This window comes from Acanthisitta chloris, unplaced genomic scaffold (genome assembly GCF_000695815.1).
Source record: "Acanthisitta chloris isolate BGI_N310 unplaced genomic scaffold, ASM69581v1 scaffold12390, whole genome shotgun sequence".
NCBI lineage: Eukaryota > Metazoa > Chordata > Aves > Passeriformes > Acanthisittidae > Acanthisitta > Acanthisitta chloris.
In genome coordinates this window covers 38,466-63,121 of record NW_008651182.1, presented here as the reverse complement: position 1 = coordinate 63,121, position 24,656 = coordinate 38,466, and the positions used below count along the sequence as shown (strand labels likewise).

Sequence of the window (24,656 nt, the reverse complement as noted above, 5' to 3'; positions counted from 1 at the left end):
CTATAGATTCTAAACACATAGAGTTTATTTTGTGTATGGAAAACCGGACATCCACTGCTTATAACACCGAAGGACTGAGGACTGAACTCTGATCTCATTTACATAATACTGAGGAGGATCTTGCTTCCCACCTCACGTGCTCTGAAATAACACTGGTATGTCTGAGATCAGATTGGTTTGGAATGTGTAGTAATCCCTTCTACCTGTATGCAAAATGAAATTAAAGACCTTAAAATCACTGACAACGCAAGTGCTAAAGCATGGCTGCTCAGCCAGCTTCAGAAGTCCTCTAAATAGAAAGTGGCCTAATTTTCAGAGGCACTGATCCTGTGACTCCCTTAGGCTGCAGTAGGTTTATAATGCACCAATAAAAATTAACTTTTAGAAACTGAAGTATGGATTAAGAAGGCTAACCTAGGTATCTGTTTTTTTATACTTTTGGCTTGTCACTTATATAATTTGTCTGTAGGGGTATCAAGTAACCCTTCAAAGAAGAGTCAAAGGTTTCAGGCAGAAAAATCCAAGTTCATGTAGTGAATTCTCTTATTTGTACATTGTCTTTTAGGTTATCATTATTCAACCTCAAGTCCAAACCCAGACAGAAAGTAAAGTGGAGACAAAGAAACCTCCTGAAGAGTCAGCTCAGGGACCCCCTGCTACCAAAAAGAAAAAGGAGGAAAATCCAGAGGTGAATTTTGTTTTATTTTTCAATACATGAGCTACAGTATGGTTATGTTGTGGGGGCCAAATCAAAACATCCTTCTGTGTGCATACGTAAGTACTCTGTTTGTGCCTATGGTTCTGCCAGCTGTTCATCTCTCCTCCCAGTCACAGCACTTGGGGTGAATTTCCTGCCACTGAGGTGCTCTGACAAATTTGGTTTGCAGCATTCAAACCTTCCAGTGCCACAAAATGTAGGACTTGTAGGTCTCATAATGATCTAGGCACTTTCTGTGGCTGTAGCTGGGTTTCTTGTGAAAGGTGGATATAAGCTTAAGGTATTTTCTTTTATGTTATCAGTAAATAACATCAGGTTTACATGCTGTGTGAGAGGTCAAATTCACATTTCCTTTGTAAGCTGAGCTCTCACACCTTGTGTAATGAATCTTGCAATTTTTAGATCCTATTTAACAATAGTTTCTTGCATTTGCTCTCCCTACATGTACACAGATTCTAGTGTGAAATACATTAAAATCCTTCAAACTGAGTGAGAGTAGAAAGCAGGTTAATAAGATTATTAATAAGATTAAGTAAGATTGAATCTCTTTCATGCAGTTTATTTTTGATTTAAACTAAAAATCTAAGCTACAAGTCCTAGCAGAAATGGGATCTCTGTAATGTTTTGGGCTTTGACCAGATGTATTCACATTAGATTGGCTGTACTTTGGAGGCCATTTGAGAAGTTATGCAAACTAAATCTACTTCTATTGTGGAAATGCTCAGCTCATGTGAAATCTTAACCTCACTAGTCTAATAAATGTGTAGCACAAAGGCATCCTTGGAGCTGTAGGTTTAAGAGGATTATTGCGATATAAATGTATAATGTCACTTGAGGCATGTGGGTGGTCATTTGTTTTACCATTTTAAGAGGTTTGTATAGTTAAAACACTGTTAAGGATAAATATTTCAGCCCAGAATATCTCAGCTTTACGCAGAAGCTCTGCAGAACTATGCTTAGGAAATCTCCCAAGTCTAAAATCTGACCCTCATATGAATCTTCATTGCCACTGCAGAGTCTTGTTTTGTTTAGGCAGGTATTTCCAAAAGCTTATTTATTGTGTAGTACCTTGTGGGCAGAAACACCAGTAAATCTTGCTTAAAAACAGAATGCTAGGAAAAATACATCCCTTCTTCTTTGCCTGTAACTTATCCTCATGGAGAGAATATCAAGCAAGCCTTCCAGAGAGATGCAGGAAAAGACAATGGGACTGGGTACACTTCTTGGTATGAATTCATAAATTTAATGAGCTTTTCATTACATTGCTAACTAGATATCTTGACAACCTTTCCCTAACCTCAATCATTGTTCCTACCTTGTATACTGGAGGTCTCAGCAAGCTCTATTTTCTGGGTAGGATGCTGAAGCTATGCCCTTAAGTATGACAGTTCTTTTCTTTTCATAGATTTGTTTCACGGCCATAAATAGGTAGGTCTAGCGTTAATTTCTTTTGTTCTTTGAAAGTAAACTTCAGTTGATTATCATGTATTTATGCAATTAGTGTAATTAGAACTAACAGCATAATTAGTGTAAATACATGTAATGACATAAATAGAACATGTAATTACAAAATGAAATGCTTTTGTGAAAATCTTTGTTTTGCCTCATGAAAAGACATACTGTGTATTTCTACAAGCACTCATGGCTTTTAAACAGATGATTACATTTAAAGCAAAGAGTTGCAAAGATGCCATGATATTTTTATAAAGAAAATAAGCACTCTAGGCACTTCTCTCCACACTTGTATTTATCTTCAAAGCACAAAACTGAGGCAGGAAGTCCAGTATGACTCTGCGTAGACGTTAGTCCTGACAGACTTGGATTTGACAGATTTAGCACCACCCAAGGTGTACCAGGAGCAGGGATCAGAGCCCTCACCTGGGATATGAGCTGTGAGGGTTCATTCCCCCCAGGACTGAGGAGGGTCTGAAGGAACTCACCAGCCACACCTTGCCATCAGCAGTGGGGCTCAGCTGGGGCTGGAGGCCAAGAGTGATGGGTCCAGTGAGGGTCTTCTCCCACCAGAATGGCTACTGTAAACAAATGAAAGAATTTCAAAAAGGAACTGCTTCACTGGGGAGAAAATGCCTGAGGGTCTGGGGTTTTTTGGGGATTTGTTTGTTGTTTTTTTTTAGAGGGACCTGTGTTCAGCACAGAAAGAAATATAATTCTCCCTAAACCTTGTTCAGAATTTTATATCAGTAAATTTTTATATTTCTGGCAACATTTTCATTCTAGAAAGCTTTTATTTAGAAGAAAAATTGCTTGACATAAATGCTGGCCATTTAGCTACCACTGTTTCTGAGCCCACCTAAGAAATACAAGAGACACATGGCAATTGTGCATAAAATTCTGATGTCAGGCCTGGATTGAAACTCTAGAGAAACTGAAGCCTTGGTTTTGCAGCTTCCTGCACAGAGGAGAAGCAACAGACCCTGTGATATTGAGAGGGAAGCATTGCAGTGGAAGTCGTATTTTGAGTTGAATCCAACGAGCCACAGGAGTGTGAAATAGCAAAACCCATAAAACCAAATACACCTTCCATTTAAATACTTGTTAAAAAGAATACAGCTTCTACTGGGATTTTTTACAAGGAACCACTTTTCAAATCCCTATAAAAGCTAACCCTTCCTGTGTTTAATTGTAAGATAATTATCCAGTCCAGTTATGAAGGCTCTTTGTGTGTTAAACAAGTATGCTGTCATTGCTTTTAATTAGATATGTATTCAAATAATTTTAGCATGAAGAGAGGAAATTGTTTAGCAAACATTCCAGCACTCAGATAATTCCAGTTGAGGCATCAGAAAACGTGTGCTTTCCCTGCAGTTGAATCTTGGGGCAATACAGGCATTCTGTGCTCCCTTGGGAAAACACAGTTGCACATTCACCATTCCAACTTCCTGGTTCTATACCTAAATGTTGTTATTACTTCTGTTCAGAGCGCTGAGATGTATCCTGCCACGGTTGCTTTGTGATGGGGGTGAGGTGAAGCTTGTAATTCTACTCAGTTGACTAATTTTCTTCTCAGATCTGCACAGTGGATCTCGGATCAAATATTCATCATTCCCTTCAGGTGTGGGGCCCCCACTGTGCCTAGCTGGTGTTTTAGACATGTGAGGAGTGAACGTTATTGAAATCAAGGTCTGACATGCAAATGAACACATGCACTTGTCATTACCACAGTTATAGAAGGCAGAAATACAATGTGAATATATCTAAATTGCCAGTGATGAAATTCTGCATCACCATTTTTTAATCTACAGCAAGAGTTACATGCTAGGAGATTGTGGAAAGAAAATATTCCTGTCTTATGAGGGTGTTAGTTCACCTGTTTGACAGATAAATTTTCACAGATACAAAAAGGGTGTCGATGCCCAATCCTGACCCTCAGATTTTGAAGAACCCACCCAACAGTTAGATCTTTTAATCTGCAAAATGAGGACGTGCTTGCTTTCACAATTTCACCATGTGAAAGTCAGAATTGCAAAGGAAATTGTAGTTCTGGGTGAGTTACTAGTTGATTTTATCCTGAACTGAAATGAAAAGTTGAGTCATCAGGCTTTTCACAAAACAAGAAGGTCAAACTAATTTTGACTTGGAAGTGTTGAAATGTGTTCTTTTGACATTTCTTTGATTGAAACAGAATGTTTTGACCTTCTACTGCTTAAACACTGTGGTTCAGTTTGACCTAAATCTACACATTTTATTTTGGGTGAGTATGATAATTGCATCTTCCTATGGTCTTTGTACACTTCATCAGAGTTGGATTGTGGGCTTTGCTTGCTTGGATTTCCTGATAGCTTAGGTTTCAAAGTCAGATTGTCTCTCCTGTGAAATTGCACCTCATGAAAATGCCACTTGGGTAATATGATCCAACAATATTGTTCAGCACAGCAGAAAGAGGAAAAGACCTTTGAGGCCCCACAAGTACCCCAGATGTGACTGAAAAACAAGGAGTTCAGTTCTGTTTGGGCTTGGAACAACATAGCAGAATTTCAGTTTTCATCAGAAGATGGAATAAAAGCTTCAGCAAAACTTTTTTCTGCATGGCAAAATTTCCCAATGAGAAATCACTGGCAGAAAATTTAGAAGCTGCTCTAGGACTTGTCCTGTTACTGCATTGGCATGTTTGAAGATTTTTTAGTATGAAGATGTGTTTTGTGCATATATAGTTTACAAGAGTTGTGAGTAATATTTTAGATCAGATTCCTTGCTGCGAAATGAGTTCAGCAGTGTCAGTGGAAGATGTTTGTTCACTCCCAATGAGGGAAGACAGTGGGTCTGTGTACCTCTTCATAATTCATAAGTCCTGTTACTGCATTGGCATGTTTGAAGATTTTTTAGTATGAAGATGTGTTTTGTGCATATATAGTTTACAAGAGTTGTGAGTAATATTTTAGATCAGATTCCTTGCTGCGAAATGAGTTCAGCAGTGTCAGTGGAAGATGTTTGTTCACTCCCAATGAGGGAAGACAGTGGGTCTGTGTACCTCTTCATAATTCATAAACATGGTGTTGGGTCTGTGTACCTCTTCATAATTCATGCACATGGTGTTCCTTTTGTAACTTGGGAAGAGAAATTTCTGAAACTTTTTTTGAGGGGAGGGGACTTTCAATATGCTTCAGGTGTCTTGTTTAGTGTTGTAAAGTTCAGTGGAAGTTTATTATATCTTGTTTTACTTTATGCAGCTTGCTCACATCCAATAAAAGCAGTGCCATAACCAGATAGTAATAACAATACACAATTACTTCTCTAAAGAGTGGAGTAACAAACCAGTTAGCAATATGAAATTTAATTGATTGAATTGACTGAATTTTGGTCATGTGCTGTATAAAACCAGGAGTCATATAGCATTGGCATCAGAAGTCTCTGAACTGAGAAAGTCTATATAGTCATATAAGTGACTGACCAGGCGTATCTGAAACAAATCTTCAATTAAAGTTCTTCGTATTACTATGCAATCAAATAAGACACATGGGTTTATGCTGTCAATGCTAGTTTTATTTATTTACTTGCCATGATTATTGTCATAGAAAATCTAACTCCTGTTTATTTTTTCCTTAGAAAATTGCCTTCATGGTAGCATTAGGACTGGTTACAACAGAACATTTGGAAGGTAAGATGGCATATGTTGTTTTACAGTTCATTTTTTGAGTGAAATACTTTCTCTTGGCTGCAGAGCAGTCAAGAAGAATTGGTGATTATTACAGAATCACAGAATGGATCAGGTTGGAAGGGATCCCTGTAGGTCATCTAGTCCAATCCCCCTGCTCAAGCAGGGTCCTGCAGAGGATTGTGTCCAGATGACTTGAGTATCTCCAGAGAAAGAGACTCCATATCCTCTCTGGATAATCTGTTCCAGTGCTCTCTTACCCTCCCAGTAAAGAAGTCCTTCTTGTATTCATGTGGATCTTCCTGTTCCTTTTGCCTCTTGTCCTGTTGCTCAGCACCACCGAGCAGAGCTTGATCCATCCTCTGACACCCTCCCTTCAGACTTTTATATACATTGACAAGATAAAGAGTGACCTTACTTTGCTCTGACTCCCATCCCATGGCACAGCTCAAGGGGCATGAGGACTGGCTCAGCAGCCAGCATCAGCATGCTTGGCATAAGCTGGCTCACTCAGTCACCGTGGCCCTTGGAAGGGTCTTAACAACTGGAGGATAATAGTGAAGTAAAAAGCCTGCAAAAGCTCTGCCTAGCACTGAGCTGGTTGATGAATCTGTGAGGTTCAAAGGCTGCAGCAAGCATGCCCTCTGGTCTCTCCCATGTGAGATGGACTTTCAGGTTTTGGGTTAATTGTCCATCATCTCTGGAGTTCCACAGAATAACACCCAACCTTCTAAAAATACCTGATAAGACTTAGAGTATTTGTACCTTTCTTTGCCTCAGCCTGTTTGTTCTGAAAGTAGAGATGAGAGGGAGAAAAAAGTGTTTGTTCAAATTTGCCAGTGGTGTGAGATGAGTTGGAGGATTCTTGGCAGAATGGGTTAGTTCTCATGGACTGAGACGATACAACTATTTTTAAGGAAAAGTATACAGCCTGATGTGTTTTAGCTACATGCTCAGCTAAGACAGGTTGGTCTGGTCCCACTGGTATAAGGAGACAAAGCTGGCATCTGTGTCAACTGAAAAGGGTTCTTGATCACCAAAAATGTTAATGCTAATTGTCACTGACGATAATCCCTTGGACCATAGTCAGCAGAATACTTAGGACACTGAGTTTAAGTTCTATGTGCTTTGGAGTTAGGCATATGCTTAGATACCTTGCTGACTCAAGGGATATCTACCATTTTGCAGCTTGATTTCTTTTTATTAAGATTCTCTATTCCTTTGTGTTAAGACAGGCTGTGAGTTAGGGAGAAAATAGCATCTGAATTGTGAGGTCTCCTCAATATGTGCAGCAGGTTTTCTGTGGCTCTTGTTGATGTTTTTCAGTCTTTCCTCTGTAAATCTGCATTTTAGAAAATCATTTAATGTCCCAGTGACTGAGAATTTGAAAGCAGTTTAAAGAAACTTTAAGCCATTGGCATTTTTAATCCCTTAATGGTAATGGATTGAAATGGAAATCAAAAAGCTACAGCAATTTTTGGAGAAGATTTGTAATCCAAAAAGTGCAAAAGATGACTGGTTCATGTTTTCTTTGTCTAAGGAAAATAGGACAACATTTGAAATTATGCTGAAGTGCAAATTATGCTTACAACAGAGGACTTCATTTTGAATAATTCTTTACCCTTTGATTTTATTGGAACTAATAAATTGTTTGTGTGAATTTAATGCTTATGTTCACAATGCCAAGTACTGCTCTGCTGTGCTTGTTCTACACTAAGTGTGGAGATGCACATTTTGAACCAAACTGCTACAACACTCGTCCCACAGAATCAATTCTTTCAGACAAATTCACTTTTTATATTCCTACTAGCATTAAATAAAAGGCTCCAACCAAGACCTATTTGCTATGGAAAGGGTATTTCTTCATGAGTATTGGTGATTACAACTGTCACAAATGCCCTTATAGCTTTCACATGCTAAAGGTGATTATTTTAGTGCTATGTCATATTTACAGTTACCATCCATTGCTATTTATCAGGAGCCAGTGGTCATTACCCAGTTCAGTTTATTTTAATACTTCTAATGTATTTCTCAATTTCACATTTTTGGAATTAAACTCTATCAAGATTAGGTCATTAAAAGCTTATTCATTCAGTATCATTAATTCACAGTGTTACTGCTTTTCTTCATTTTATTCATTCATTTTGTGGCTGTGATCCACTTCTGTATGGCTTTCTCTGTCCACCAAGAAGCCTTCCCACCTAACCTCCAGAGGAACATTTCTAGACTGGGAAAAGAGCTCTATTCTGCAGAGCCTGAATGTGAGGCATCTTTTGAGGCCTTTACCAGTAAACAGCTGTTTCTGCAGACTGACAGTCTGCAAGGTGCAGCTTTCCCTGAAGCTAAATCATCATTACAGGCCTCACAGAGTGACCATACAGAGTGTTTATTGATGAAGGTAGCAGCTATTTGAAGTTTGACCTCCAACATAAAGCTATCTTCAAATTTACTCATCTTTTTCAAATGTATTACAGTTTTATTTGTTCTGTTTGGGTTCTATTTTTTCAATGCATAAACTAAGGAGTGAGGTAGCTCAATTCTGTCGTGCAGTGCATGGTTTTAACATACTGAATCTCTTTCTCTAGGCTATTAGAACACCTTTTAGCAAAACTTTAAAAGAATGGCCTTTAGTTCAGGTCATTCAAAATATGCACATCATCTTGGTTTACCATAGCAAAATAAAAATCCTGAAATATTTCCATCTAGGTTAATGGAATGTTTATGATTTAACCAGTTAAAACAACTTTAATTTTACTTTATTAAGTCCTGCTTTGAAAGGTACACAATACTTCTAGGAGAAGTAACAAGTGACAGGGGATAGCACAGCAGCGTATGCTTTTGTTCTCTCTGGGTGTGATTATTGACAGAACCACTCTCAGATGTACATAGGTGCATGGATATTTTTGGTTCAGTTTCCACAAATACAGTGCTGACATGCTCTCCCTCCCTGATGGCTGCACAGGGTGGTGTACATCTCGAGCTGTCTCAGTTCATTACTCTCTCTCTCTCTCTTTATTTCCACCTATTCCCACTGCTATTACTTTCCCCCCCAGCCAGCTTTTATCTCTGTACCATAGCAATGCCTCTTCCAAAGCTCCAGGTATCTACCACACATGTGATTCAGACTCCATCAGATTTCTGTTGCCTTGGTGAGAGCATGTACTAAAGACATTCTCTCTTTAACTTGGGACTGAAAAGGGCAGAGAGCTGCAGATCCATCACAGTCCTTTTGTGGCCCAGTTATGCACATAGAAAGTTCTGCCGTGTTGAATTCTTTGCTTCTTTTTCTGAGCCAGTGAAAAGTCACAATCTCATACCCCTGTGGCCACTTCTGGAAGACTAAGTCTGGGCTGCCCTAACTCCAGCTTTTTCCTTACGCTGCCATGATGGGACCGAGATGCTGCAAGCCCTGAATTCACTGACCACGTACCATGAGTTATGGAGCTTGGCTGCAAGAGCTGTGTCTGCAGCTCACACTGCTGAGACCAGGAGAGTCATCAGAAGGCCACTTCCTCCACTTTTTGCTAGCACCAGGGCAGATGGTTCCTCTGTTGTGACATCTCTGCTACCTTTGGGCCTTGAGAGTGTTCCCCTTACAAGAACTGACACTGACATGAAGAACAACTATCTCTCTTCTGGTGGCCCTGACAGGCTACTGGATCTGTGTCTGACTCTTGCCCTACTGCTGCTGAGCCCTGGTTCCCTTTAGAGGCTGTCAGAGAATCTAAAGCTTCAGGATGGAGATTTCAGCATAGCCAGATGAGCATTTCATAGGACATACTTTTGCAGTGGGACAGAACTGTCACCCAGACAAGATTCTCCGTTTTGGAGACTGCATAACACCAAAGATGTTAACAAGATGCTGGCAGTGGTTGTAGCCATGGTATTAATCTCACATCTCGGTGCAGCTCCGATCGTACGTATCTTGGTAGTGAGATTCTGTATAGCTCCCCGAGTCACATGGCAGCGTGTGTCTAGCTCATGTCAGACTGTGAATACAGACCTGCCTGTGCTTTTGAACTGCTCTAGGAGATCTTCACCTTCTGAACGTGAGAGGTGACATTGTTCCTGTGCCAGTGGGAAAACCCAGCCCAAATGCAAGTAGTTGCTGTGCTCTTTTTCATGTCTATCTAGTTTCCTTCTGATGCATCCATCACTCCAAGAGTGATGAATTAGCCAATAGTCTTTTGTAAATGAAAAGTTTTAAATCAGTATCTCAGAACTCAGCCCAGTACAAAATCCATGCAGAGTGTTGGCCTTGTCTCTAGGGGCACTGTGTCCAAGACATGACTGGTGATGCTGATACCCTTTACTGTAGTATGTGGGAAGTGATCAGCATTTGGAAAGAGCACCTAGAAACCAGAACTGTGTGTTGGGAATCCATTTCCTATGTATCATAAACACCCTGAAAGCTGGTCTGTATATTACTGTTGGATTGCAGGTGGGAGATTGTGCTTAATATCCTGAAGGCCATTTTCTGGTGCTTAGGATGTTCTGAGATAGTCCTCTTTAGCTCAGACACTGAGGAAAGTTGCCAGACCTTCTGCAAAATCAGATGGTGTCCTGACTTTCTGTTGGGTGTGCTCCTGGGCCTTTGGGCTGAAGAGCTAATGCTCCTGCCAGTTCTTCTCATTCCAGGGTTTACTTAGAGCAAGACAGAATGGAGGTATCACAATCATGGGGGCGTTTAGACTAACAAGATACGTCTGGCACCTCTGTGCAGAGTCTAAACTTTGCCTTACAATATTCAAATAGGAAACATTTTGGAATAGAGCTTCAGCATTCATGTCATGTCATGGGATGGGTGCTGGGTGGCTCTCCTTGCTAAAGTATGTGTGCTCTTCATTGTCAAAATAATAGGCTCTAAAAGACATGTGTGTAATTATTTCTGAACTGACATAAGAGCTGGAAAAAGAAATTCCATACGATGTAAATGGAATCCTATCTCAGCTAATGGTAGCATTAAACCTGCAGATTTCTGCGGTCAAGTATGCTGTTCCCTCTTTCTGTGTATGTTTGCAGAGGTATGCACATGGCTAATGATTGCTAAACACAGTCCTCAGCTCCTGCCATTTAGAATAGGTGTTACCACCTAGTGGAAGGGAGTTCTCTTGTGTTCCACCATCCTCTGATCAGGGCTGCTGTCCCAAAAGTCTGGCTTTGCACTGCTGTTTCCAGTGACACATATACTTGTACAGCTCATAACAACATTTTGCATGCTCAGGATTATGAAGTTGTATGGTTTTGGATGGATAAATCATCATGCCCTAGTTAGAACTGAATCTAGCCACGTGATTCTGACCATGCTTTTTCTAACCTCCACAGAAGAAAAGTAATGTAAATTGAATGTAAAAGGATCTCTGTGCTTTCATAGGATATGAATTACAAGGCTTAATTGCTTTAAATGCTTCCTTTTTGTTAATAGCAGACATTGAGAGTACTTTGAAAGCTCTCTGATGATGCTTGCTGAATATATGTCTGAAAGGATCATAAGAAAAATCTTGTAGGGCAGCAGAAGTCCACCTTGAAGGAAGGAAAAAATAAAAAAATGCCTGTGTTCTCAATCTCACAAGGAAACGCTTCTTAATGTCAAACCTTGAACTGCAGCAAATATCATTGCTGATGCAACCCAATTATACTTTAGAAACTGAAACTGAACACAAAGCCCAAGGGGTTGAGGGTAAGAGCATCTTGCTTAACAAGTTAGATCTACATTTTTCCCTGATGAATGAGAAATACACAATTCATGTTTCTTTCCATGGTTACAGAAATCCAGAGCAAGCGTCAGGAAAGAAAGAGAAGAAGCACAGCAAATCCAGCCTACAGTGGACTCTTGGAAACAGAGGTACTTTATCATTCACTTTTTTTTACCACAGTTCTATTTCATGTCAATAAAAGGTTTAAGTGCTTCTTATTACAAAAATATATATGAATGCAGAACCACACAGTTACTTGTAAAGAGATATTGATGTGGAACAGAAAGAAAATATCTCATCTCAGTAGCTAAGCAACAGGTTTTCACACCACAATATCACTTGCTTCAAACTAGAATTCATCTTACTTTTAATAAAGGCCAAAAGGACTAAATTAATGTGGGACCTAATTACTCTTTCACCCATGCAGGCAGTCCCTTTGGGTCATAACCGAAGAGCAGAAGTGCTGCATTATGTTCAAACTTGCATTGCTATTTCTCTTTTCCTGTGTGCCAAATAATAAATGGAGAACTTTGCTTTTTTTATTAGTGACATTCATAAAAGGGATGTGTTGGTTTAAGAATCAGTGTGCTCTGCAGGGGGTGTAGAAGCCTGCATAATAAATATAATAATGCATAATTAAAAATGAAATGCTCCGGATAATCTCTGTTGTCTGTTACACTTCTGCTGTTGCATTTATAGTAGTATCAGAATTCGGTCCTGCTTAGTATTGGATTGCAAACCTGGTGTAAAAGCAGCATATAAATAGGCTTAACTTTTTCTGAAATAGTTTTTTCCTTTGTTTCTGAACTGACATATATGCATTTATTCAGCTAATTAAACTTTCACCTTTAAAATTTTAGCAGAGTTTGGAGGTACTGTTTGAATTTCCTACTGGAATGAAACTCAGTTGCAGCCACCTCTCCATTTAAGCAAGATTTCTCTGTGTTCTGAGTTCTTTAAGCCTAAATAAAGTGGTTTTTCTTTATTTAGGTACAAGTAATGCAGAGTTTTTGGTATGCCAGCATTTCAGATTTCTGTCTTTCTTGGCAGACAGATGAGGCTAAGAAGAAATCCACTGGTGTAGTCAAGCTGCTTAGTCACCTCATTGTTCTCTTTTTTTGAAAGTATTGGAGATTTTTATACTCAAGAGCAGCTCCTTCAGAACTCCTCAACTATTCTCTTCAATGCAAATACTGGTGCTCATACATCCACACACAGTAGGAACTTTAGCCTTGCTAGCATTAAATTTGTAGTGTCTTAGACCTTTTTGTCTTGATTAGTTTATTAAAATACTTGCAGCAGAGTTTTGTGGCTGTAGCCTGATCGGTGTTTGTGAGAAACTCAATTATCTTGGAGCAGAGATGGAAGAGAAGATGAAGTAGGTCTGCTGCACCCCTAGTTCATACTTCTCATTATGTCTATTCTCAAAAGCATATCCTGAAGTGAAAGATGGCACGGAGAAAGAAATGTCTGCGAAGGAGTCCTGTGGCTGATCAGCTGTGTCCTCATTAGGAGCTGTCATTAAGTACTGACCATGGGGAATGCTGCTCAAGTAAAATGGAGGCAGATGGTTTTTCTCTGATCAATTAGCTGCTCAGATTGATTTGCTAATCAGCGAGTTGAGGTATTTGTGGCATTTCAGGCATTTTGGTGCAGTTTAATTTAGTCTACTGAATGATCTTTAATTCATGATTGTTTAAATTGAAATTGCATATAAATTAGACTTTTTATTTGCCAACGCCCCTCCAAACGGCAGGAGCTCAGCATCTGTAGTGGTGATGCTAACTTCCTTGATTACAAAAATGTGTTCACAGTCTTATGTCTTCACTTGAATGTTGTGCTCTTTCTTTTCAAAGCTTTGTTCTTAAAAAACGAGAGATACCATTCTATTTTCCCACCCTCAGTAGCCTTTTTTTCCTAGGAAAGGGTTAAGTTTCAGGCTGGTTATTTTTTGAAGAAAGAAACATCTATTCAAAATTCATTAACAGACTGGCAGGCACCCGTGTATAAGAGAAGAGTTTACCCACCGCAGAATAAATCATTTATTAGCAAAACCCCTCTAATTTTCCTCCAAGCAGAATCTAACAACATCTAATGGAGGGAAATGGTGCTTTTTCCAGTGCTGCTGTATGTATTGGATGTTGTAAGTGTTGGATGGCTCAGAGAAACAATTAGGGGTTGTATAGGCTGTTAATGAAGCCTGGCTTGCTGTTGACCAACAGCTCGTGCCATCTGACAAGCTGGTGATGGGCTGCATTAGATGAGTTAAACAGCTCAGTCAGGGTCCCCGTGGTCTCTGTTTGTAAGACTGGTGACCTCAGCAGACTGAAATCACTGCCAGCTCCTAGAGGTCATGCACATTCACTTCTGAAAGGGAAATATTTTGCTTAGGCCCTCATACATTTCTTGCAAACACTAACTGTAGACAGGTGTCACAAAGGTAGTAATGTTCTTCCTGCTGGTGGGAAGTCCATCACCATTTCTATACATAAAAATAAAGATGTCAGCTCATAGCAACAATTTATCAGGCAGTTTTTCCCTTATGGACATTGTTATCTGCTAGGCTTGGAGTTTCTTTTGCTGTTGCCCTGCTCTTACCAACCTGTGCAATTTATCCTGCAACCCCATGATTAGTTTTTATTTCTCACTTCTTAATAAAATCTGATGCACATCCAACTGCTCTATGAAGAACTTGTTAGAAAGTCATAAAACTGTTTGTGTGACTGTCTCAGGGGTCAGTCTAAGTGGCTTTTGGAGAGCTGGTAAACATGGAGATTGTGTACTATGAAATGTAAGAGACAACCAGAGCACTTTGCAATGACACTGTGGTTGTTTTTTTCCTCTTGTAGCGGAAACGCCTCGCATCAAATTATTTGAATAACCCCTTGTTCCTTTCCACAAGAGGTAAGCATATTTTTAAATTAATATATCTAATGACATGTTAAATATTTATTAGTAGGATTTTGTATGAGTTACTGCTAGGATACCATAGGGCATTGCTTTGTGTAAGGTCCCTGCACTTTTTAGTGTGGAGAGAAAATAGATGGTTTTCCTGCAAAAGCAGTGTAAGGACAAGGCTAAAGGTCACAATTCTGTAGAAATGGGTCCAAAGTCTCTGCAATCAGTGGCAAATCTGATCTCTGGTATTGAAAGCACCATACAGTGAGAGAACTGATTGAAGAAGGCAGTTTTGCCAACCCCAGAAATACATATTGAAAAATTGGGATTTTAAAAATAATTACTATTTTGGGCTCATCATTTGCCTCTTTTCACCAGCTTTAAGAAACTACTGTCCATCTTCAAGGGCTAGAAACTTCCCATACATTTTGCTTTAAAAACAAGGGCAGAAAACCATACAGTTTTTCTGATTCCAAGAACTGGAGCCATAAGTCTAGATTGGATGACCTTGAAGATGCCTCCCAATCTTGCATTTATAAGAACTTCAGATGCTGACAGTTTCATAGTAAAAGCCTTGAGAACAAACAACGCAGAGGAGTCATTTGGGGATGCTGATGATTAGCTCGTGGGAAGAAGCCCATTCCAGGAAAAACGTGCAACATAGAGAAGGCAAAGATTTGGGAGGTGCGAGATGAAACACAGAGAACATTAAGTACAAGTGCAGTTTAATTCTTCAGGCATGGCCCATGTAGTATTTTAAGGAAGAAAGCAAGGAGCTTGAGTTGCATTTCAGAAGAGAGAAAGCCAGTAAAGAAATGTGATTCTGTCCTTACCCCCATTTTGCCTTTATAACTTACTCTCAACCAGGGTGCCTTAGAGGTAAGGGAAGACAGACCTTTTACTGAGCAAAATATTATTTCAGTGTTAGGAGCATTTACAGGGATAACTGTAATGAAGACATGAAGTTTAGACAGTTTTTCAGTGTTTGCTTGATATCCCTGTCAAGTGTCACGTTTAGCACTCAAGAGTCACCTTTTTGCCCTTGCCTTGAATTCCTGCACTGCAGGAGCACAGACTGAAATGCAGCAGTGCCTCCCTCTACCTTCAAAACTTCCCGTGCCAGATGCAGACAGTTGGCCTACTTACCATATGCCTCTAATGCGTCGGGTCTCAGAGGACAAGAGAGGTTATTACACAGTAAACAGCTATGATGACATGCCTCTTAGCAGGAGCCCAGGCTCGTGTCAGCCCCAGTGGAAAGAATATTATTCCTGGCTTAGTTTTATCTTCAAAATTAAAATTGTAACTTATTATTTGTCTTAATCATAGCACTTGTTTTTTCCCATGTAAACACGTGAAAAAACAGGAGAATGGCAATGTGAGCAAGCTGTGCTGCTAAGCCCCTGGGTGGGTTACATTTAAGTTAGGGTTTGCTACCTCTGATGACCTTTCTGCCACGTGTTTCCTATTTTATTTGCAAGGAAGTAGGCAAGTGACAGAGCTCCAGTGGTGCAGCTGCCTCAGAGCCACCTGGAAATCAGCACTCTCTCATTAACAGCTACTTCCTCCTTGAGTCCTGTATTTTTGGGTTTTCCAGAATCCAGAATCTGTGCTGGGATTCTGCATATTTTGAGAATTTTAAGCTGGATTTCTTTATAACAGACTTCCTACCTCTGCAGGACTTCGTCAGCTACGTGCACCATGCACTGTTGTGCTGGCAGCTGTTTAAGCTCAAAACTGGAGACAGATGCTGTCCCAGACAGCTTGGCACTGCAGTGATGTAGTTCACCTTCAGTGCAGAGATGACTGCTCCTTCTCTTATAAAGTGCTGCTTTAAAAATATAGTCTTCAGTTTAATTTGTCAGAAACTAGAAGGTGGAAATGGACATATTTTTAAAAGTTTAAAACTTTGTAGTAAAAGTGAGATGAAAAGACAAATAAACAAACTAAAAAAAACATCCCCATGGTGTCCAGGAAACAACTGTCATTTCTGGAAATGCAGAAGAGAACAATTCTTGTAAATTTTGATCAAAATGTCAATTAATCAGGATTCATTTATCTGAAAATGTCTTACCTGAAATGAGGTCACGTCCCCTGACATGTATCATTTGTAGGAAAGATTCTTCAATTATCAAACCTCTGTTTATCTGAATAACATTTATATCCCCTGAGTAATCGTTGGTGTCATATCATGGTTGATCTCTCTGTGTGTATTTGTGGATGTGAAGTGACATCTACAGATTTTATAAGACTGTGGTTATTTATAGAACTCATTGCCAAAGTATGCTACAATTCTTGGAAAAAGTAAAGAAATTTATGGGAGAAAAAAATAATCTACCAAAGGCTGTCAAATATAAAAATGAAGATGCAAGCTCCTGGTTAGGGAAGCCCATAAACTGCCAGGGTCTGGAAGGTGTAGAAAGATTTACTCTGTGCTTGCCCTGTTCTTGCACTCTGTGTATCAGTGGATGCACTGGAGGCTGTTAGCAAAGGACACAGGGCTATACAGCCCTTGATTTAACTTAGGTGAAGCTGTTTCTTCATTCTTATGTTCCTCTTCTTACCCATGTGTGTGAGTTCTGACTGTGTCTGTCTTGATGTGTGTGCACACATCAGTGTATAAAACCAACATGTAACAGCAGGAAGAGACTCCCAGGTTGGTGTGTGTATGACGGATCACACTGGGGCAGGTATATTCCCACTAGGATCAGAGAGAGAGCTGAAGAAGGACAGAAATATCAGTTTGGTTGTCTCCACCTTAATCCAAAGAAAGGTCTCTCCAGCAAGTGTTTGTCACTGGGACAGTGTGCAAGACAACCTCTTGCAAGGACCCAAGGGAATGGCACAAAGCTGTGTCAGGAGAGGTGTAGGTTGGATATTAGGAAAAGCTTTTCCACCCAGAGGGTGTTTGGGCACTGGAACAGCTCCCTGGGGAGGTGGTCACAGCCCCAAACCTGCCAGAGCTCAAGAAGTGTTTGGACAATGCTCTCAGGCACATGGTGTGATTCTTGGGGCTGTGCTATCGAGGATTTGGATGAGATGATCCTTGTGGGTCCCTTCCAAATCAGGATGTTCTATGATTCTATGAAATTAGCAGCAAAAATTGCAGCCCACTGTGCAGTTTCCATAAAGCTGTTAACATTTTCTGGCTTTTTATTTTTGGACTAAAGTGTGATGAATTCCACAAATATTTTTTTTATGAAAGGCTTGGCCTGCTTTCCAGTGAGCTCTGATGGTTCTTGTTCTTATGAGGCTGTGAATGCAATCACTAGAGACTCGGTTCATCAAAAGGTCACTGGCATTTTGGGTGGGAGTAGTTTGATGAGAGAGCTGATGATACCATCAGCCTCACTCCCACAAGTGACCATTTTGGCCGTGAATCAGCTGAACATTTAACCACGTGTCTAACGGTAAGTCAGTCACCCATTTCATACTCCATGTTAAGTGCCTTCCTGGTTTGGGGCCAGACTGTTCATCACCTGGCAGGCTCGAGTCCCTCAGAAAGACTTTTTGACTGCTGGCATGTGGAGAGGAGCTCTGCAGGAAAGTTTCTGCAAAATTGAAATAGAATGTGCTCCTCACACTGTGACCTTTTTAGCATCAGACCTTTGGACACGGGATCCCTGCAATGCACACGTTTTTATCTCAAATGCTGATTCCACTTTCCTGACCGTGTTCATTTCATCAACGTCCTGATCTCCTGTGTCACAGCTTGACTAAAATTACTCCTGTAGCTGAGAACTAGCAGTCAGTGCAGCAATGTATTTTCCACTAATCTGTTCTCTGCCCTTCTTTTGTATGCTAGCAAATGAGGATCCATTCTGGAAGGTATGTGTAGCAAGGTTTGTGTATAGTGTCTCTCTCATCACTGTGTAACTCAGTGCTTCCTTCTGATTATTGTAGTCTGTATCAAGGTATCAAATTGCAGTATTCTCTTTTCCCACTTAACTAAATCTTTGAGCCCCTAAGCTAGAATTTCAAAGAGTTGAACTCTTGAGCTTTCATATGCAAGGCTTGAGTTTAATCCCTTTGTAGAATCCATTGATTGAGAAATTGCTAGTCCAGATTTGTGGGTTTAATGAAAATTTTAAGAAAAATGAATAACTATTCTAGTTTGTAAAGATTAAATCTCTTTACATTGAGGTTAAAATTAACACTTTTTGAGCAGGTAGTTTCTAAAGAGTACTATTTTGGAGAGTGATTTTTTGGCAGAACTGAGTTAGAATTCAAGATATAAACCTGACTGAAAGTACCAGGAAACATTATAATTAATATTCCTAAAAATGAAAATATGCTTTTGGAATTAACAAATATATAAAATTATTATTCTCCTTCCTGGAAAACCAGTAGGAAATTTTAGGGGTTTTATAATGATTCACAAGCCATGAGAGTTTAAAAATCAGAATCTCCTTTATTAAAATGCACTTAATTATACAAAGAGTAATTAACGTTGCCACCAGATTAGCATAGCAATTTACTACATGACATTGTAACTTTGTTGATGAGTCTTAGTTCATTTTATGTATTGCTTCAGACAAATCACTAATCAGTCTTGTTGGAGAAAGGTTGTCAGAGCAAGTGTGAGCAGAGAACAATTAGTGCCAGGCAGAACAGAGGAGCTCCAAGAGAGGGTCCATAGCCCAAGGCTGTGCTCCAGTGGACTGTTTCCCTAGCTGCTCTTTGAGGAAATGGGCCTGAAACATGGAACTGTGCTTTTCCCCCAGAACTCTTTTCTTGCTTCCTTCCTTCTGCTTTGGAGTTGAAGGGCAAGTGATCCCCACGTTAACTCTGACCCATGCTTCAGAACAGAGCTGTGTGTGGTGATACATGTGCTGGAGTGACACATTATCAACAAAAAGTGAAAAAATTCCTCTGCTACAAGCTGGCTATTTTAGTTGACTCCCTCCTGTGTTTGATTAGTTGGGGTTTATGTTTCTGTTTCAATTTATAGAACTTGCTTCTGGCTCTTTTGTTTGTTTGTTTGTATTTGTTGCTATCATACACAATTGTTTCTGTCTTCTGCAGCAGCAGCCAGGGTGCCTCTGACAATTAGATTTTGTGTTTGAAGGAGTCTGTCTGCTGCAGTAGAGGCTTTGAATGCTGTATAGAGAAGAGTTCTCAATGGATTGAGTTTATCCAAGCCATCCTTCTTCTCTTACAGAATGAGATCCACCACGATGAACACTGCACTGCTTGCAAGCGTGGAGTTAACTTGCAGCCCTGTGGCACATGTCCCAGAGCATATCACCTCAACTGCTTGGACCCACCCCTCAAAACTGCCCCTAAGGGGGTCTGGGTCTGCCCAAAGTGCCAACAGAAGGTAAGCTACATGGAGCATGGCACGCCAGGAATGGAAAATGGGAGGCACTTGGAATTTGTGTACCACTAAACTATTCTAACCTATGGTTGCAGCTGGGACTACATTAGCTAAAGAAGTACTGAGAAGCTTTTAGAGCAGTTTGCAGCATTTGTTTCTGGTATTTTCACCATCCTAGAATGTACACAGAGTGCCTTAGCTTGCCTGTAATTGCATCTGCTAAGAATTATCCTTTTAAAATGTCTCTCCAATTCCTTTGGCTCCCTTCTTTACAATAAAGCCACCAGCATGCAGTGTTGCCAGACAAGGAATATAAACCTTAGAGATGAGGGAGGCAGTATCAGAAGGACACACTGTTCACCAGTGGATCTGAGAGCTGTGAGAAAAACACTTCCTTTTCTTTAAATCATGTTTCTTTCAAGCAACTGTTGGTCATAGTCATGTCAGAAATGTAATTTGTCTAGTTGCTGTGAATAATGCTGATTGCATGAACAAGAAAACAATTACTGAAACACTAAAGTGTAGAGTGGGGGCATAGATTCTGTGCCTTAGAGTTCTTTGTGTTCAGCTTTGAGATCACTGGTATGTTCTGAGACAAGGACCTGATCTGGTCCTGCAGAGCTGTAAGGCTGGAGCAAACATTAATGTGTGTCTTTGTGGAGTCCTAACTTTTTACTGTTTCCTGTGCTTATAGGTGTTAAAGAAAGATGACAATGTGCCATGGACTGGAACTCTGGCTATTGTTCACTCCTATGTTACTCATAAAACAGGTAGGGATTAACACAGCTGTTGACAAGGGTTTTGCTGCTCGTGGTGGGCGATGCCATTTGAGTCCTTAGCAGTAATGTTAAAGTAGTGTTGTAATGCTGCCAGGTGTGATGTGTTAACAAGCAGAGCGTCATAAGGGGCTGTAGCTGGGAACAGCAGGTCTCTTTCTCTCCCCTTCCCCTCGATCTGCTCCTTTGCTGTCTTCTCTCTGTAAGGAAGCTGAGATTGTTTTCTCAGGAACTTGACTCTCTGGAGGAGGCTCTCATCAAAGCAGTGCCTTCCTGAGAATACAGCCAAAAATGGGATTTTGAGGCAGAATCATAGGCTGGGAGGCAGAGAGGCACAGTCAGGCTAGGCAGAGCCATGTAATTGGGCATGTATCACAATACCAGACCAGTGTCTGAGACACCACAGCACTATCACCTTCTAATTGTTTCAGCCAGGGTCACTATTGCCAATCCAGGTGGCTGACCTGTTCTTAAATACCATTCACCTCTTTCTTGGAGACCTCCAGGACCACATGTGGTCTAAAGATGAATTTTAATTCATATCAAGGGTGCATTCTGGTTTTGGGGTTGTCCTCCTGTGTGCTAGCCATTGATGTAGACACATGCATAGAATCGTAAAGTTTGGAAAAGACCTCCAAGATCATCAAGTCCAAGCTGTGACCTCTCACTACCTTGTCAACTAGACCAGAGCACTAAGTGCTACATCCAATCATTTCTTGGACACTTCCAGGGATGGTGACTCCACCACCTCCCTGGGCAGCCCCTTCCAATGACTGACAACCCTTTCCATGAAGAAACACCTGCAAGCAGAATCTCCAGATTTCTTGGGCTGTACCTGCTGACAAAAGACAATGAGACCTAAAACTCCCCGTGCAAAATACATGCTTCTGCTTTCTGTCATCAAGCACACAGTTCTGCTGTATGTCCTCCTCTTAACCTCTGCATCCTTAATCTTATTGTTCCGCAGTCAAAGAAGAAGAGAAGCGAAAGTTATTAAAGAGAAGCAGTGAGCTGAAGAGTGAGCATAGACAGTTAGAAGAAAAAGATCGACTTCTCAACAATGCAGTGAAGGTAGGACACCTGACTGGGGATGCAGAGTCTCCTGCAGAGATGTTTATAAAGAATATTTGCCTGAAAAACTGGTATTTTGTGGCTAGAAAATGATTTATGCTCCCAAGCTACAAATTTTCAAGTGTGAATATGTTTCTCTCTGAGGAAATACATGTGGATTTCCTTTATGCACAAAAAAAAGCCACTCTGGCAGGCTGAGGAGGAGAAATCCCTTGAATTCCTGTGGCACACATACACAAAAACCCCCAAATAGCTGTGGCTGCCTTCCTTGCTGTGCCATACATAGCTCTGATCTGGTCAGTGACTTCAAGGCACTTCCATCCTCCAGGTGAAAAGTTTAGTCACAAGTGTGTCCTCCAGTGGCAGTTGCTTGTCCATAAGCTCAAACCTCTTGAGATTAAGTAGAAATAGCCATCTTCATTTGTCTCAGGGACTGAATGTTGTAACACCTCTCCGTGACTGGAAATGGATTCATAATAATTTTCTCTGTTCTAACACATTTCAAAGCTAAATGTTGGCTGGAGGTGTCTCCACACATATTGTGCTATGAGGACCAGTCTCTGGCTGAGTAAACTGAATTCAGAGCCACAATTCGTATCCTTCATGGCTGAAGGAACTGATTTGGGGTGACCTCACCTCAGGCCCACTCTTAAGGGCTAGCTGTTAGTTTGCATGGCAGTCTAAATAAATATTTGACACTTCCCTACCATGGAAAAATCAAAGTGGCAGCTGCAGGAGTAACTGGTCACTGCTTGTTTTACCACTGCAGTTATCTAGAGGAGGCATGTTAAAATATTTATCACATTTAAAACAGAGTGGAAGGAAAAGCAATAACTTATTAAAAGACATCACAGTGGGGAATATTCCCTGTAAGTGTGCATAGCCACCATGAGCACTAATGGAAACACATATGTGTATGAAGTAGGTAGGAGAGTGCAGTGGGATGAGGAGTTTGGAAGAAGAAAAGCAATCAGTTATCAGGTGTATGTCAGGGCTGGCAAAATCACTGAGATTTCTACCTAAGCAGAATCAGTTGTTTCAGTGAGCAACACTATCTTATTTAAATGGTAGTATCAGCCAGTGATTATATTTATTGGAAATGTATCCAGTTGAAAGAAGAAAAGCAATTAAAGATGTTCCAAGACAAAGCTAATTAATTCTGACACTTTAAGAGAGATTTACATTAAAGGGAACACTCTCATACACCCCACAGGTGGAATGATATTATTTGGTAAAAACAGAACATGAATTGTCCTTCACCCAAGTTTCATTTGTCTAAACCAACCTTTGAGCAGCTCCACACAGTTGCTTTCCAAACAAGTTGACTGAAAGTGAGCATTTCACAGTTCCCCAGGACTGGAGAATCCTCACCCCTACCCTGAACAGTCTGGACCATAGCCAAGGAGGAGCAGTCTGCAGCCAAGTAACTAGTTTTGCCAGACCTCTGGGCCCACTGGGAGAAAGAAAACACGAGGTTTCAGATATTAGAGGCCGCTGTCCCCTTCCATCTAGCAGACAGCCTCAGGGTTTGGGTCTGTCACATAGTCCCTCACAGGCCTGTTGGTAGTGGAAAGAATAGGATGTTGGCTGCAACAGTCTGTGGTTGGGGAGGGAAAGAAAAATTACTGTTCCTTCCTTACCTCTTCATGGAGAGGCAGGAGATTTAGGATGCCTTTGTTTGGCTCCTGCTCTCATGCTCATTTTCATGCAGGTTTGTATGCAACATTTCAAGTGATCGTGGGTGCAGTTTGGCCACCCTGTAGGACAGAGGTTTTCTGGTGACTGCACTGGTGTAACAGTAGTGTCTGAGAGCAGAGTTTCCTGCCAGAAAAATATTGGCATCATGTTTGAAGAGATCAGCACATCTTCAGAGTACTGACTCCCTAAAATGTGTGGCATGTACAAGACACATCCTGGTGAGGTTTATCCCTCAAGTGTTTATCAGTGTGTTTGGGTAAGCTAGAGAGACCTTCCTGGTGCTGTTGCTACTTTCCAGTAACACAGCTATGGCACTCCCATGCCAGTCTTCTCTGTGGAGTGCACAAGGCATTTCTGCCAGGCTGTCTACAGGATGAGGTCGGAAATGTCCTCCAAATGTGTTTGGACTGGGATGAATATTGTTCCCTCAGACAGCTGCTGCAGTGTATGCAGCACTGGTGATTACTCCATTTGTTAAGCTGTGGTTTTGCTATCCCCAAAGGAGAATATACTTCATTTGAGCAGGACATGCACTCATGGCACAAAAGGATGTTTGGAGAGATGTTTGACACCAATTTGAATGTATTCTCAGTCTTCCCTTCTCTCTCCCCTTCTCTTTATTTGACAGAAATGCTTAGAGCTAAAAACCAGCCTGTTGGCCCAGCAGAAAGGGACTCAGTCATCACTGGAACGTCTCAAAACCCTCATTAGACTGATACAAAACGAGCAGATGATTCAGGTTACCATGACGACCACCACCACCTCCTCCCTGCTAACGGTCCCCTGGATCAAACCCTCCCCTGCCTCTGCTGCCATGCACAAAGCCTTGCAGCCCTCGCAGGGGAACAACTGACAGAGACGCGGCCAGAGGGCGAAGGAAGGGGGGACGAAAAACTTTATGCACGTGAGCAGAGGAGAGATTAAACTGGAACAAAGGAGAGAAGGAACAATCTCAGTTTTGATACGCGTAGAGACTTGCAGACCAGTCAGCCCAGTTTGTAGGTCACTGTGGCAGCAGGTTCCCACGGAGCGGGCGGTGCTGCGGTTTTGTATTTGCCAAGACCTTCAGTGCTTATGAGATTTTGTTTTGTTATGTTGGCCTTAATGTATTTATGACTGAGGATGAACAGGACACCTACGGCCGATAGGAAGAGGGATAGCCTTTTGTGGGGGGCAGGCAGGACTTCTGCTCTGCCCCGCGGGGAAATTTTCAATGCAAAGAGTTAGTGAGCTAGTAGAGAAGTAGTTGGGGCTGAGAGCTATGTGTGGGAGGGGAATCGGTGAGATAACCGGGAACTGAACTACTTAGGACTTGACATGGATTGTTTTCAGAGGAACCAAGTTGGCCCCGTTGGTTCAGGTGACCTGG

At 40.9% G+C, this 24,656-nt stretch overlaps 1 protein-coding gene across 1 annotated transcript in view; it reads left to right on the top strand.

Annotated features, from left to right (window-relative positions):
* PHF21B (PHD finger protein 21B) overlaps positions 1 to 24,140 on the top strand; it is a gene marked incomplete at its 5' end in the record, with an annotated part of 39,381 nt that extends 15,241 nt beyond the window's left edge. The window contains 9 exons of the mRNA XM_009072148.1: positions 566 to 688; positions 5,783 to 5,834; positions 11,600 to 11,676; positions 14,377 to 14,431; positions 18,231 to 18,253; positions 19,587 to 19,745; positions 20,437 to 20,512; positions 21,486 to 21,589; positions 23,916 to 24,140. Of these exons, the coding sequence (XP_009070396.1) occupies positions 566 to 688; positions 5,783 to 5,834; positions 11,600 to 11,676; positions 14,377 to 14,431; positions 18,231 to 18,253; positions 19,587 to 19,745; positions 20,437 to 20,512; positions 21,486 to 21,589; positions 23,916 to 24,140 (894 nt within the window). The remainder of the gene's footprint in view (positions 1 to 565; positions 689 to 5,782; positions 5,835 to 11,599; positions 11,677 to 14,376; positions 14,432 to 18,230; positions 18,254 to 19,586; positions 19,746 to 20,436; positions 20,513 to 21,485; positions 21,590 to 23,915) is intronic.
* Between the last annotated feature and the right edge of the window lie 516 nt (positions 24,141 to 24,656).